Source organism: Agrilus planipennis, unplaced genomic scaffold (genome assembly GCF_000699045.2).
Source record: "Agrilus planipennis isolate EAB-ADULT unplaced genomic scaffold, Apla_2.0 scaffold69, whole genome shotgun sequence".
Lineage (NCBI taxonomy): Eukaryota > Metazoa > Arthropoda > Insecta > Coleoptera > Buprestidae > Agrilus > Agrilus planipennis.
This window is the reverse complement of record NW_020438962.1, coordinates 1,287,792-1,301,853: the sequence shown is the minus strand read 5'-3', so window position 1 is coordinate 1,301,853 and position 14,062 is coordinate 1,287,792. Positions and strand designations below refer to the sequence as shown.

General features: G+C 37.3%; 5 protein-coding genes and 1 pseudogene across 7 annotated transcripts in view; 3 read left to right on the top strand and 3 right to left on the bottom strand.

Moving 5' to 3' along the window:
* LOC112904643 (serine/threonine-protein kinase 16) overlaps nucleotides 1-92 on the bottom strand; it is a 1,380-nt gene extending 1,288 nt beyond the window's left edge. Inside the window, exon 1 of the mRNA XM_025975226.1 lies at nucleotides 13-92. Coding sequence (XP_025831011.1) covers nucleotides 13-92 — 80 coding nt within the window. The remainder of the gene's footprint in view (nucleotides 1-12) is intronic.
* A 394-nt stretch (nucleotides 93-486) lies between these two features.
* Nucleotides 487-2,613, top strand: LOC108735873 (cytochrome b reductase 1). Its single transcript, XM_018468083.2, has 5 exons — nucleotides 487-866; nucleotides 1,023-1,234; nucleotides 1,310-1,518; nucleotides 1,719-1,873; nucleotides 2,217-2,613. The coding sequence occupies exons 1-5, from the start codon at nucleotides 763-765 to the stop codon at nucleotides 2,383-2,385; spliced, it is 849 nt and encodes a 282-aa protein (XP_018323585.1). The 5' UTR covers nucleotides 487-762; the 3' UTR covers nucleotides 2,386-2,613.
* Nucleotides 2,614-2,872: 259 nt separating this feature from the next.
* On the bottom strand, nucleotides 2,873-3,988 carry LOC108735804 (sideroflexin-1-like). The gene has a single exon (XM_018467960.2). It carries the CDS (start codon nucleotides 3,976-3,978, stop codon nucleotides 2,986-2,988), a length of 993 nt encoding a protein of 330 aa, XP_018323462.1. The 5' UTR covers nucleotides 3,979-3,988; the 3' UTR covers nucleotides 2,873-2,985.
* A 139-nt stretch (nucleotides 3,989-4,127) lies between these two features.
* LOC108735802 lies at nucleotides 4,128-5,105 on the bottom strand (annotated as a pseudogene).
* A 1,037-nt stretch (nucleotides 5,106-6,142) lies between these two features.
* LOC108735872 (aminomethyltransferase, mitochondrial) lies at nucleotides 6,143-7,581 on the top strand. The gene is made up of 4 exons (XM_018468082.2): nucleotides 6,143-6,406; nucleotides 6,469-6,677; nucleotides 6,745-7,073; nucleotides 7,135-7,581. The coding sequence occupies exons 1-4, from the start codon at nucleotides 6,160-6,162 to the stop codon at nucleotides 7,562-7,564; spliced, it is 1,215 nt and encodes a 404-aa protein (XP_018323584.1). The 5' UTR covers nucleotides 6,143-6,159; the 3' UTR covers nucleotides 7,565-7,581.
* A 5,366-nt stretch (nucleotides 7,582-12,947) lies between these two features.
* LOC108735816 (fasciclin-3) overlaps nucleotides 12,948-14,062 on the top strand; it is a 167,007-nt gene continuing 165,892 nt past the window's right edge. For 2 of the 3 annotated variants that reach the window (XM_025975201.1, XM_025975205.1), the window contains exon 1: nucleotides 12,949-13,534. In XM_025975201.1, the coding sequence (XP_025830986.1) occupies nucleotides 13,456-13,534 (79 nt within the window). In that variant the 5' untranslated portion in view covers nucleotides 12,949-13,455. Of the gene's footprint in view, nucleotides 13,535-14,062 lie in introns of all 3 variants that reach the window. The other variant, XM_025975202.1, reaches the window with a different exon arrangement.

Genomic DNA, 14,062 nt, shown 5'->3' with positions numbered 1-14,062 from the left:
AGTATCCTATACTTCCCTGTACTCGTATCTAGAGTTTCCCTGCTACAAATACACCCCAGTTTGGCAATTATTGACAACCCCAAGGCGTTCATTGTGTTATTTATAGTTTTAGTTTGTTTAAATCTAAAAATCTACATGTATATAGTCTACATAACCTAAAAGTGTGATTAGTAAAACGTCAAAACCAGCTGTTAATTTTGAAGGGATGTGGTGGCGCCTGTAAGGGGCGTGGCCGAACGCATAGGCGTAGCATAGCAGGGTAATTTTCAAAAATAATTAAAAATAGTAATTAATACAGTAATAACAATTAATTTTAAGGTGAAAGTATGTGATAGATAAAAAATAATTATTTATTAATTATTATTACCTATAATTAAAAATTAGATACAAAAAAGTATGTTTACGTTGAAGTTTACTATACTACAATTTATTTTTATTATTGTTTAGTGTTTCGTTGAGTTCATTTATTTATGTATATATATATATAAAATTAAAATAGTACGTACACAACGTTTATTGCTAATATCAATTGTTTGTTTACGCATCGAGGTCCATCATAAACAAACAAATAGGACTTGGGAGATAAGTACAATGCACCCACAACAACGTGTTGTTTGTATTTTAAATTAAACTGAATAAAACAAAACGGCGAAAGCGTTTGTCTTTTGTTTCCAAAAGTTTCTAAGGTTTTGTTCGTTGCATTAGTGCGTTTAGAAAGGGATTTTTGTGTTATCGATTTTGTAACCTGTTGCGCTTGTGCTGATGAGGTCAATTGTTGATTTCCTCGGCAATAATCAGCAATACGATCGGGTGCCGCAAGAAGACTTAACAGATTGCGAGACTGAAGAACAAGATACATTATTAACGTAAGATAAACATTCTACACTCATTTTAAGTGCCTTTTACTATATATATAGTGTTGCCCCGATAATAATTTTATATATTCCACGTGTAACAAAAGAAAAGTTCCAGTGGCGTAGCTTAAGAGACGTTAAATAATAATATTGGTGTATTTATTTTAGCAATATGGAAGCTAGAACCGAACATCAGCAGACTAAAAGGTACAATTTCCTGTATGGAATAGCAACAGGGGTGGGGGTTGCTGTTATTTGTTTGGTGCTGTTTTGGTGCGTGCATTTTAGGAACGGGTTCTCCTGGTCTTCAGACCCGGCTCTAGAATTTAACTGGCATCCCCTGTTGATGACCACAGGGATGATATTTCTTTACGCGCAATGTATGTGGTTGTCTATATATTTGTGAAATAGTAATGGTGTCCCATTTTGTGATTGGTCGTATTTTTTTTTTTTAGCTATTCTAGTTTATAGAAGCGCAAGGAATTTTCGTAAAAAACAACTAAAACTGGCCCATGGATTCTTGCATTTGATGGTATTCATTTTGACAGTTATAGGGTTGAAGGCTGTTTTCGATTCTCATAATCTGAAGTCACCACCGATTCCGAATTTATATTCTTTACATTCCTGGATTGGTTTGCTAACGGTTATCCTATTTACCTTGCAGGTGTGTAAAATAAACAATTAATTACACGGGGTTAATATCAAAGTACGGGCTGTTCTTGGCCGGTAGATTTCGAATTTATTGGTTCCCATCGGCACGCAATAGGCAATTTTGCTAAATCATCTTGCAAGAACTTGATATTCTTTATTAATAATTAATTATTTATACAATAATATGCTATTGAGTATTGTTTGTATTTTAAGCTCGTTCTTGGGTTTGTTTCGTTTTTGTACCCCGGATTACCAAAAACGACAAGAGCTGCGATCATGCCCATCCACGTCACTTTTGGCACTTCCATATTTATTATGGCCACCGTTGCAGCCATTTCTGGGTTGTTGGAAAAGGCAATTTTTACACTGTAAGACGGCGGTACCATTTAATGGCACCGTTCTTAACTTTAATTCTTTCAAAATAATTCGAAGTGGTCTGTATTCTGTCGAAACTGCCAGACGCGGATCGCGATTTCGATATTTTTGGATCTCATCAGCGCGTCGCAGGCAGCTCCGACAGTAATCCTTAAATGTAGCATCGTGCTACAGATGGCGTTTACTGCGCCATTTGTAGTATTTTTTAATTCTTTTGTTTTTGAACCCATGTTGTCCTGATTAAGGTCTAAAGGTCTATGGTGGATCTACCTCTGACCCGAATCAGGACAGCTTCAGGCTTCAGAAAGCCTTTACCAATTTGTCTTTTGTTTTTAGCAATAATTATGCAGAATTACCCTCCGAAGGTATAGCCATTAATTTAATTGGTATTTTTACCATTGGTTTTGCACTCTTGGTACTGTATCTGGTAAACGATGCAGACTACAAGCGTCACAATTTACCCGAAGATGGAATAAATTTGGTCGACGAAACCCATAGCAGTTAAATCTTACTATTAATAATAAGAAACTTGGTGCACAATTTATTATATTTTTCCATAAAAAAGATAATATTTTTCTGTTTGGTGCTAAAAAATGAGGTTTCTTCTATGTGCATAAATAGGTGTGTATGTACTCTTGATGGGTGCTTTCTATGTCAGGTTTTAACGGGTATTTTTTTTTTGGTTCTATTTGAGATCTGCAGTTATTTTTTGATATAGCACGTTTTATATTTAGGTACTTTTTTCCATATACAATTACGTATAGATATAAAAATAATTTAAATAATTATTTGTAGCTATCAAACGCGAAATCTACGCAAAAAATTGTGATTTTTGGGGTTGTTACAACACTATTTTCTCATTTTTATGTGATACTGTCCCATAATTTCCCGAGACTTATTTATACATACAATTTTCTTTAAATTGTTACGTGTTGCATTAGAAAATATATCTATCTATCTATATTACTACAACTATGAAGAAAAATAATAAATACTATTGGTATTGTGTTTTTATTATATACAGTGTGTCACAAAAGACTATTATGGATGGATAGAAAGTAATTCTTTTGTTTTCTTGGTTGCGGAGTGGTAGACAGTGTTTTTGTTACAAACCCTTATTGAAATATACGGCACAGGCATAGGGCCGCTGCTTGGTCGCAGTTTTCGCTTTAACTTCTTCCTGCGCCTCTTCCTCGAGGTCTCTGAACGTAATTCTCTGGTAAGGTTTAAAAAGTGCCAGACACGTCGGTATCGAAATGGCATAGCCGACTGCTTGAAGAGCCAGCTCGGGACCGAAAGTGTTTTTAAAATGGATACCCTGCTTTATTAAATAATCGATTACAACCGGGGTTCCCAGCATGGGCAAGGCAGACATGGCAACACGGGTCGCCACCACTTGCATTATTGCCCTCTTGGCGGCTGTTTTCGATCTGCCGACCTTCTTGCCGTTCTCATCGAACAGAGTCGCCCCGTCTTGCAATTCGTTTCTCCGCATCAGTGGAACGTTGACGAAATGGGCAGCCGAACACCCTATGTATGGTACGAATCTTCCCACAACGGGTGATGCAGATTTTGCCAGACGCTTGAAGATGAGAGACACGGAAACCGCCCCGAATACGGCCGCGAGATAGCATTGCATTATGAGCGCGGTTGAAGTTTCGCTGTCGCTGCTTCTGTTCGTGTAATTGACTAACGCGTTGAACGATTGGTTTATCCATTGCCAAAACACCACGGAAAACATTGATTTGTAGAAATATGTGAGACACGCAGCGAGAACAGTGTTGGCCGGTAATTGGGCCGACATCCTGCCCAGAGTTGTTTGTTTTTCGCCAGTTCCAGGATGAAAAGCAGACTCGTAGAGAATTTTGGCCCGATAGAGATCTTCCACTTCGATGCACGAGTTCTGTTTCCCCTTCTTCCTCTGTATTTCGACTATTGTTTTGGCCCTGTCCAGTTGGGCATTGGTGGCGAATGCGTTCAATGGGTTTGTTATGTAGAAGAAATACTTGACACGACCTATGTAACTATCCATGTCATACAGTGGTTTGTCTATGTCCACATCTTCGACATTGATTTTGACCTTTTTATTTGAAAGCATTTTAATGGGTTAATTTTTTTACACACCTCAATTTTGTTCTGTATCATTACTTCTAATGACATTTGCCAAAATTTGACGCGTAACGGATAATCTGATCGATTGTCCAAAGGTCCGTCTACACGAAATTTGGATTGGATAATGTACGCCTATCATAAACCTTTATTAAAATAGACGTATGTCGAAAAAGGAGCCAGATCGGTTGTATGTTTTATCCTTTGGACTTCCTTTCGGACAGAATCTTCCAATTTGTTAAGGTCACAATCTTGATACTGTTTAAAGATGGCGCAACCCAAAGGGGTAGCAATGGCGAACCCCAGCCCCCCCAAAACCAGTTCTACAGCGAAAAGATTCTTAAAATTGCCCAATCTTCTTCCGAAAGTTTGCATCAAAATGGGAACACCAAGCATGGACGGCAATGATACCATCATTCTTGTGATAACAACTTGAACTATAGCAAGCCTTGCAGCCTTGGTAGATTTACCGATTTTGTTGCCATTTTCGTCGTATATGACGATCCCATTGCGTAACTCGTTCTCCCTCATCAATGGTACGTTGACGCAATGGGCTGCCGAGCAACCTAGGAACGGTACGAACCTTTTCGTGAGGGATGATGAATTAGCGGTTAATTTTTTGAATACCAGGGCTACTGTAACTGCACCAATAGTCGTTGACATGTAACTTTTGATAATTTGTTGTGTTGATATCTGGTCGTCACCGCTCCTGTTCGTGTAGTTCACCAGAGCGTTGAAAGACTGAGCGACCCATTGCCAGAAGACTATTGAAATGGTTCTTTTGTAGAAGAACGTTAGGCAAGCAGCTAAAACTGTGTTTGCTGGTACTTGTGCTGACATTCTTCCCAGCGGAGTTTGTCTTTCCCCTGTTTTCGGGTGGTAGGCGGAATCGTAAATAATTTTCGCTTTATATAAATCCTGTGGAGTCAGTTCGTCCTCTTGGGGAAGCCTTTTTCGTTGTCTTTGGACGATTGATTTGGCTTTTTCTAACTTTTCTCGCGTGGTTAGCAAATTTAAGGGGTTGGTTATTTCGAAAAAGTATTTGCATCTTCCCCAGTAACTGTTCAAGTTATGTTTGGACTTGTCAATATCGATCGACGAAACTGCTGAGTACATATCAGAGACTTTTTTCGAAAATTAAGACATTTGGAGGTTATATTTCGGAAAAGGGAGGCTTATCAAATTCTATAGAAACCGCTAAGTAGTTTATTAACTACCTAGTACTGTGGCAGTATGATCAAGGAGACAAAGGACAAAACAGGGGAAAAAATTATAGAAAACAAAGGAGGGGATTTTTGACATCAGAGTAAAAGTGGCAGAACTTCTGTATTTAAGCATTTTGATATCGATCGACGAAATTGTTTTAGAAACGTTTCTTCAAAAATTAAGACTTGGTTTTAGGTTTATAGAAAACAAAAGAAGGGATTTTGATTGATCCAATTGATGTATAACAAGACGATGTACTTCCCCAAAAGGACAGTTTCGGTTGACTTAAGGTGGTGTTTGGAACAGTAACTGATCGTAGTAGGCTTCTCTGCAATGTTACTAAGCAGTGGATAATCACGTCGAACATTATTGGAATTAAATTATGAGAAGAAATTGGTCTTGGGATAGAAATTCCTGTGGGAATTGTAGTAGATGATCATTTTCATATTTAGGCTTTTGGTTCCCTAAAGGATTCCGGAAAGTTAGGGCTACAATCCAGATCGGAAGTGTAACGGCTTAGAACATTTGGGTTCAGTTAAGGATACACAATTGATCCAAATGGGGCTATCTCGTGGAGACCTGATTCAGGTCTGATCAAGTTATCTGATTTAGGTAAGATCAGAGATGTATCTCAAAGCATTTGGGCCCAAGCAAGCAACCGGGTTTAGTCTGGATGTTGCCCGATTGGTTATATTATATGGTTCTGATCAAGAATGTGATTGGTGACAAAACAAGGGTCAAAAGGTTTATAGAAAATAAGGGGGGATTTTGGACATTAGTCAAAGAGCAAAAATGGTACTAACTGCTACATTTAATCATTTTGATAACTGTATTTGTCAAGAGACGATTTCTCTTTCTTAGTAAACATAATGTGTGTTTACACAACATTATTGACCGACCTATGACATGGGATTTTCGATAAAATTACAACAGTTTAGTTTCGTTAGTGAACTGTAGCGACAAGATGTTGTTGAAGCGCGTGGCAATTAAACTTCGCAGAAACTATTTCGTCAGGCATTTTTCGGTGGAAAGGGGATCGAAAACAGCCCTGTTCGATTTCCACTTGGAAAATGGGGGTAAAATGGTGAATTTTGGCGGCTACGTCCTACCTTTACAATACACCGATCAGAGTATTGTACAATCGCACTTACACACAAGAAAAAAAGCTTCCCTGTTTGATGTTTCTCATATGTTACAAACCGAATTAACTGGTATGTACGTACTACATGTATTATAGAACGAGTTAAACCGCTCATTTTATTAATCGTTGTAGGGTCGGATTGCGTTCAATTTTTCGAAAAACTTTGCACGTCTGATCTTAACAATTTACAAAACGATGCTGCTACCCTAACAGTTTTCACGAATCACAGGGGTGGAATCATAGACGACCTGATCGTCACCAAAATTAATCAGAATCATCTTTACATCGTTTCGAACGCTGCCAGAAAAGAGAACGATAAAAATTTGATGATCAAGGCTCTAGTAAGTTTAAGTTCTTGGAATATAGATCTAACAATAAATAATTAGTATATTGTATACTATGGTTTAGGAAAATTATAAATCGCAAAACCCTAAATCGGATATCACATTGCATTTTTTCGAACCCAAAGACAGATCCTTGTTGGCTCTGCAAGGTCCTGCAGCTGCCGAGGTCCTTCAACAAGAAACAGACGTAAATTTATCGAAATTGTATTTCATGCAGTCTACCACAGCAACGGTGGCTGGTTGTGGGTTATGTAGGGTGACCAGATGCGGATACACTGGCGAAGATGGCTTTGAAATATCCATCCCATCGTTCACGACAGTGGACGTAGCCAAAGAACTCGTCAAGAACGACTCAGTAAAACTTGCAGGTCTAGGAGCTAGGGATTCGTTAAGGTCAGCCCACAAAAAAATCTAAACCTTCCGAAATAACAAAAAAAAAATGTTTTGTCTAAAGGTTAGAGGCCGGTCTTTGTCTGTACGGAAACGATATAACGGAAGACACGACTCCAATCGAAGCAGGTCTTACATGGTTAGTGTCGAAATCGCGTAGAGAACGCGGGGATTTCCCCGGAGCCGAAATTATAGTGAAACAAATTAAGGAAGGGGTTACCCGGAAAAGGGTGGGGTTGGTAATAAAGGCGGGAGGACCACCTGCGAGACACGACGCCCCTATATTGTCCCGAGATGGTTTGGAAGAACTGGGTGTAGTCACTTCCGGTTGCCCCGCTCCGTCTTTGGGCGTTAATATTGCCATGGGGTATGTTCCAACTGAGTATAGTAAAGTTGGAACTCGGGTATGTCTTAAAGTAAGAGACAAGGTTTATGAGGCCGAAGTTACCAAGATGCCTTTCGTAAAGAGTAATTATTACTCAAAACCCAAGTAATAAATAATAACATTATCTGTTTGAGTTTTATTTTGTACACTTTTAAGGGAAAATTGTGCCATTTTTTGTCCTTTATTTGTCGAGGAATACAAAATAAATTTAAAAAACTGCAAAAGCTTTTAGGGATTGTGTAAAATAATTTAGCTTTCGTACTTCAGATGGAGCTACAGGTACCAAAAGCACAAGATAGATAGTTAAATTTAAAGTATTTGTTTAATATATTACTTGAAATTGTTTATTATAAATTAAATTTAATACTCCATTCGCCTGAAGGTTGCTTAGGTACTTTTTTAGCCTTATAATCCCAAAATGCCGTATTTATACTAGTAGAAAACGAACATTGGGTTACAACAGAATAGAATAATTAAGCATTTATATTGTAGATGGCGCCATGTATTCCAAAAATATACATTATACTTTAATTCAAAATATTTGTTTAATATATCACTTGGAATTGTTTTTTATAAACTACATTTAAAGCTTCATTTGCCTGAAGATTGCTTACGTACTTTTTTAGACTTATGAACCCAAAATGATGTATTTGTACCAGTACAAAACGAAGATTGGGTTACATCCAAATAGAATAGTTAAGCATTTATGCTGCAGATGACGCCATGTATTCTAAAAGTATGCAGTATATATACTTTAATTCAAAATATTTGATTAATAGGGTGCTTGAGTTGTTTTTTATTAAAAAACATTGTTAATGTAGCCATTCCTTTGTTTTAGAATATAAGATAAACAAAATAGAAACTGTTGAATGTTTAGAATTGTTTGGAATCACTAAATTTCTTTACTATAGATGACGCCATATGTACCGAAGGTACTCAGAATATAATTGATTCAAAATCATTAGTTAATGTTGATTGTTGTAAACAATTTTCGATAAAATACAACATAGTATTATCATCCCTTCATGGTTTTTATTGTTGTTGGACAATAACCATCCCAAAATTGTATAATTGTATAACCAAAATGGGACTATGATACATGTACCATGAAATTAGTGTGAATGATTAGATGTTCGAAGCGTTCGTAATTTATAAGCACTTTTGAAACAGGGTTGGGGGCACGGGGCAAACTATTAATCAATAACATCTTCTGAAACTCTTAATCAATTTCCATCGTCTCTCAGCGGTCTAGTTTCGGGAGTATGTGAGGGTGGTTGCGTTTGAAGGATTAAACTCCAGTTGATGTATAATAAGACGCTGTACTTCCCCCAAAAGGGCAGTTTCGGTTGTCGTGGGGTGGTGTTTGCGGTTATGTCGTAAGCACCTAATAACTCATGGGGTTGGGAGGGTGGAACAGTGACTGATCGCAGTAGGCTTCTCTGCAATGTTACTAAGCAGTGGATAATCACGTCCTACATTATTGGAATTAAATTATGCCAAGAAATTGGCCTTGGGATAGAAATTCCTGTGGGAATGGTAGTAGACGTTTATTTTTTCATATATTTTGTATTTAGTTCTCCAAAGGATTCTGTGGATTATCCCGACTGGAAAGTTGGGGTGACAATCCAGATCAGAAATGTAAAGGCTTAGAACATTTGGGTTCAGTTAGGGATCCACAGTTGATCCAAATGGGGCTATCTTGTGGAGACCTGATTCAGGCCTGATCAAGTTGATTTGGATCAGATCAGAGATGTACTTTAAACCATTTGGGCCCAAGCAAGGAACCAGATTTAGTCTGATTGGGGTTGTCCATGCCGAACCTATGCCAGGACCGCATCGAGTATCTTTGTCGGCTCAGATTGGATTATATAATTTGCTATATGAGGTGACCTTAATCGGGTTATATTTTTTTGACCCTGGTAAAAATCTTTGGCCCCGATAAGCGGCTCTGTTGTTCGTCCTACATTACGCAAATTAAATGTAGAATCCTTCCGAAGACAATTATCCTTGATGGCGTGTACGTAAAATATTTTTGATGATTTCAAATTTTCTTTTATTTGTTACTTTAAAAGTAGTTGTGTGCAAGTTATACAATAGAGAAAATGTATTCTCTGCGAATGGTTTGTTTGTTCTTATTGGCTAATCGGTTATATGATTAAATACGTGGTCGTACGGCTGAATGTAGCTGCAGAGTCTGCAGCTCGAAGCGAATCAATTGTTTTACGTGTTCGACTGGAAATTTGTTACATTTTTGATACTGCCCAATTTAGATAACTTGATCAGGGCAGTTCCACTGAATCTTGAACTAAACGGGTTTAACCGAAATTATGTAATATAAATTAAAATTAATCGTCGCCATTGTTAAAGCGGTGGTACTTGAGAAAGCAACGTCGGTCAGGATGGCTTAAAAGCGAGCTGTTCGAACGTAAGGAGTTAAAAGTGCAACTTTGTTAAAAATTTAAACTTCAATAAAGAAAAGTTTAGACCGTCGAGAACCGGAAAGTTTTTAACGCTGTCAAAGAATCAAGTCAAACAGTATTTCCGTTTATAACATCGTCTTGCTGTTCTCGCTCTCTCTTTTTTTTTTTTTCGCTTGGAGAAAAACTTTTTCAATAAACCAGGGATTTTGAATTAGAGTTATTTCAAAAGGATTTCTTCCTTTGTACCTAGTACTCCTTTCATATTGGACGTCTTAAAATAATTTATTTATACTTTTCAAAGGATTTATTCTGCGTGAACCTTACAATAGTGTGCGCAAGGTCCTTGACATCAATGCTCAAACTCAAAGGCAAAAATTCGTAACAGATAAAGTAGTTGCGAGGTGTTCGGAGACAAAAAAGTTTGTGTCAACGACATTTTGTTTTGCTGGAAAAATGAAAAACAAACGAAAGTACACGGTTACAGTATCCCAACATCCTTGCGTACGTTTTTACACGCTTTGAATTTTGACCTTCAACTTACCGCAATGTTATTGCATATCAGGTGTTAACTTTTTATTTTCTTTGTAATTATTATCTAATTGTAAATGTTACTGTATTTAATGTATCAGAATTTTTAATCTTGTAAATAAAGGATTAAAGAATGAAAGCTAATAGTTTTTGACAGATATTTACACCGATATTTTCCCCGTGTGAGACCGGGGTTTTAGAATAGTCTCACCGCCAAGTCTCAGCGTGTCGTAGGAGGCGACAAAACGAGACAAATTCCGTGCTTTCGGTGAATAAAGCTCTCAGATATTTTTGACAGATACTTACACCGATATATTCCCCGTGTGAGATCGGGGTTTTAGAATAGTCTCACCGTTAAGTCTTAGTCTGTNGTTAGCTTTTAAATCCAAATTGATCAGCCGTATGTAGAATTTTTGAAATTGACTTAGTATTTTCAACCTGTAACAGTAGTTACAGGGGTGTATTTAGTCATATTAGCAAATTTTTATTACCTACGGTTCTAAGGTACTGTCAGGCTTTAGTTCAAAGCAATATTGTTAGAGGACACTGTTAAATATCGTAGTAGTTTTCGTTCACTTAGAGAAAGGTACACTATGCTGATTATTCGAGGCGCTGGAGACTTCCGGTTGGCCTTCGATCGGAAACATCTGACGGGTAAACAACCGGTTATATTACCCGCATCGTCCACGCTGTACCTTTCTCTAAGTGAACGAACTATACGCCTAATCATTGTGACCAGCATTCAAAATTGGAAATATCAGAGAACTGTATTAGGCATCTACATACGTTTGTTGCATTTGGCACCTTGGTGTACCAATTAAAGACAACCGTGCTGCTGGACGTAATTAAAATGGCAACTTTGGTCCAGTTATATGCACCTACATGTTACAAATTTGTGCTGTTCTCGATTCAATAGTTAATTGCGTTATTATAGTGAATCTAGTTAAGGTAACAACTCGACAAGTCAACTGCTAGTAGTAGTAGTGGTAGTAGTAGTTGTTGTTGTTGTTGCCGGCCACTTCGTCGATGCATTAATTGAGCCATTATTTTTAACCTCATTACCTAGTGCCATTATTAACTAAGTTTAGCACAAGTCGAAGCAGGCCGGGCAGGAACGGGTGCAATTGTTTTATTAATCAAAGTAGAAAGTCAAATGAATGCATTGTATACACCAATCAAGGGGCACGACGGAGGGGCGGAATCTGTCGGTACGTAATGATTTTTTATTTAAATATATGTTATTATTTCTATATATGTCGAGTCCCTTCAATTAAAAGAAGTTACTTCCAATATGCTCGCGAACTATTAATTTAGAAATTGGAAAAAGATTGTTAAAGGGCGCTGTACGGGTGCGAAACATGGACGGTGGGCGAGGCGGAAAAGAAAAGGTTAGAAGCTTTCGAAATGTGGTGTTACAGGCGAATGATGAGGATACCGCGGATAGAGAAGGATAGAAATGAATTAGAAAGAATAGGAGAATAGAGGATTCTATGGAAGTCAATAAAAAATACGCGATAGGTTGATAGGCATGAAGGTCTAGTCAGAGACCTATTAGAGGCAGAAACGGGAGTTAAGAGGAGTAGAGGTAGACATATAGTTGCGGATGTGCAATGTTATTGGTTTAGAGAAATGCGAAGATTAGCTCAGGATATGAAAGAGTGGAGGTGCGTGTCCAACTAGTCTTAGGACTGATGATGATATGTTAAAGGATCAATTATCATTTGTAAAAGTTATTATTCAACAATACTATTCGACTTGTTCCTTTTCAGTAGCTAGGAAGAACGAATTCCCTGACAGGATCCAAAAAAGAACAAGTATAAGGGAAGATTTAGACATGGCCTATATGGGTTAGAAGTTAATTAAGATTTCGATTAGTTAATTCTATGATAACGAAGTAAAAACTATTATGATCTATCGATTAGATAAATAACTAAAATCATAGAAAGTAAATTTGGGTTCTTGATAAAGGACTTTAAAAGTTTTGAACATGAAGATATAGGATGACGAGTGAATTCTGAACCAAGATATATCTAATCAAGGATTATGGATGAATTGAGAACTATAGTCCAAGGTTTCATTCTGCAATTACAAGAATAAAGATTAAATCAATATGAGATAAAATTTTAATAACAAAACAAGGATTATCTACCATTTAATTTATAGTGACTCATCGATCAAAAAAGGAAAAACACTGAGCTTTCTTTATTTAAGATATAATGAAAATTTTTAGGTCGAAGAGATAGGACGATGTACGAATCAGGATAATACACATAAAAGAAATAATAGCACGGATTATTGAAACGTTTCTGACAGATTAAAGGGTCCTTTCTTTGTGACCAAAAACTCAATTTAAATTAAAACTTTAATTCATAGATATATATATAAAAAAGGATTGCGCAAAAGACAAACATGGGAGCAAAAACGACCTGATGTCTTATCTAATCGCACACAGCGATAAGAAAATGTGTCAGGTATTTTATCATCTGCGACTTCACGTCGTATCAGCAGTACAAAATGATAACTGATTGTATGTCGTCCATTGATTCCTATTATTACCGGACGCTATTGTTTATTACAATAATAATAATAATTATTTACTTTGAATTGTTGATTATATCCGCGAGTTTCTTCGTCGTTGTTGTCGTGGTGCGTGGTGGGGTCCGGTCCGACCGAGTTAGCAGGCGCTTTCCGCGGCAAGCGTTTTCAAGTTGGTTCCGAACGCCGAACCTGGTGCGCTTTGCTCTACACGTCCTGTCGCCGAACAAGTTACCGATTGAGAACCGTTTTCCTTTAACGTGCTTTCGTTACCGAATATCCGTTTGCCGCGTGAAGTTTGTTCGTTTTTCCGGAGTGCGCGGAAAATGTGTGGAAAATTGTCGTAGTTACGTACCTGCAGGCTAAAGGATTACTTACTACATAGTGAAACTTTAAGACGGTGGAGCTTTTTGTGTTTCTTTTTACCTACCAAGATTGTTAATTAATTATTTATCTACGTAGGTAGTGATTGTCTTGTGTTTTTTAAAAAAACAAAAAACAAAAACAATACTGTAAGATGGCCGTAACAGCAGAAACGTCGCGCTGGTGTTTAACGACGACAACAGGTTTCTTCATTCTCCTTTTCGTCGTTCAAGGTATAGATTTAAACGTTATTATAATGGGTACCAATGGTACTCGTCTACCTACCTACCTACCTACCTTTACCTATACCTCCACCTCTCCATACCTGTTCTTCGGACGGATGGTTGTTGACCCTGCTTGAGCCGTTGTTCGTTATATTATTATTATTATTATTCTTGGTGTTGTTGTTGTTGTTAGGTGGGTTTTTGGGCACAGGAAAGGTTGAAACTTGACCAGGACTACTGGCGCGCTTTACCGTGTTGTCTTGTCTATAGTGGACTTAACTTTTAAATAACGCGGGAAATTTCACATTGGTTTTTATTCGCAATGGTGTTGCTTTAAATTTTTCGAACAATATGGTCGACTCGATTAATTAATAGGTACTGACCATAGTACCATTTAAACTAAAAGATAACAGCTTTGGTACATATCTATCTAAGGAAGGTTTACTTTTTCTTTTGGTCTCTTCTTTGGGTGAAACATTCCGAATTTAATTAATAAAATAATAATAATAATAACTCTTCTCGATGAGAATTGTATGA

What these genes read in the sequence shown, in the direction of transcription:
- LOC108735873 (XM_018468083.2), top strand. Translation starts at nt 763, where the DNA reads ATGAGGTCAATTGTTGATTTCCTCGGCAATAATCAGCAATACGATCGG. An exon ending in GATATTTCTTTACGCGCAAT is followed by an intron (nt 1,235 to 1,309) that starts GTATGTGGTTGT and finishes TTTTTTTTTTAG; the next exon opens with CTATTCTAGTTTATAGAAGC. An exon ending in GAAAAGGCAATTTTTACACT is followed by an intron (nt 1,874 to 2,216) that starts GTAAGACGGCGG and finishes TTTTGTTTTTAG; the next exon opens with CAATAATTATGCAGAATTAC.
- LOC108735804 (XM_018467960.2), bottom strand. Translation starts at nt 3,978, where the DNA reads ATGCTTTCAAATAAAAAGGTCAAAATCAATGTCGAAGATGTGGACATA.
- LOC108735872 (XM_018468082.2), top strand. Translation starts at nt 6,160, where the DNA reads ATGTTGTTGAAGCGCGTGGCAATTAAACTTCGCAGAAACTATTTCGTC. An exon ending in GTTACAAACCGAATTAACTG is followed by an intron (nt 6,407 to 6,468) that starts GTATGTACGTAC and finishes TAATCGTTGTAG; the next exon opens with GGTCGGATTGCGTTCAATTT. An exon ending in ATTTGATGATCAAGGCTCTA is followed by an intron (nt 6,678 to 6,744) that starts GTAAGTTTAAGT and finishes ACTATGGTTTAG; the next exon opens with GAAAATTATAAATCGCAAAA.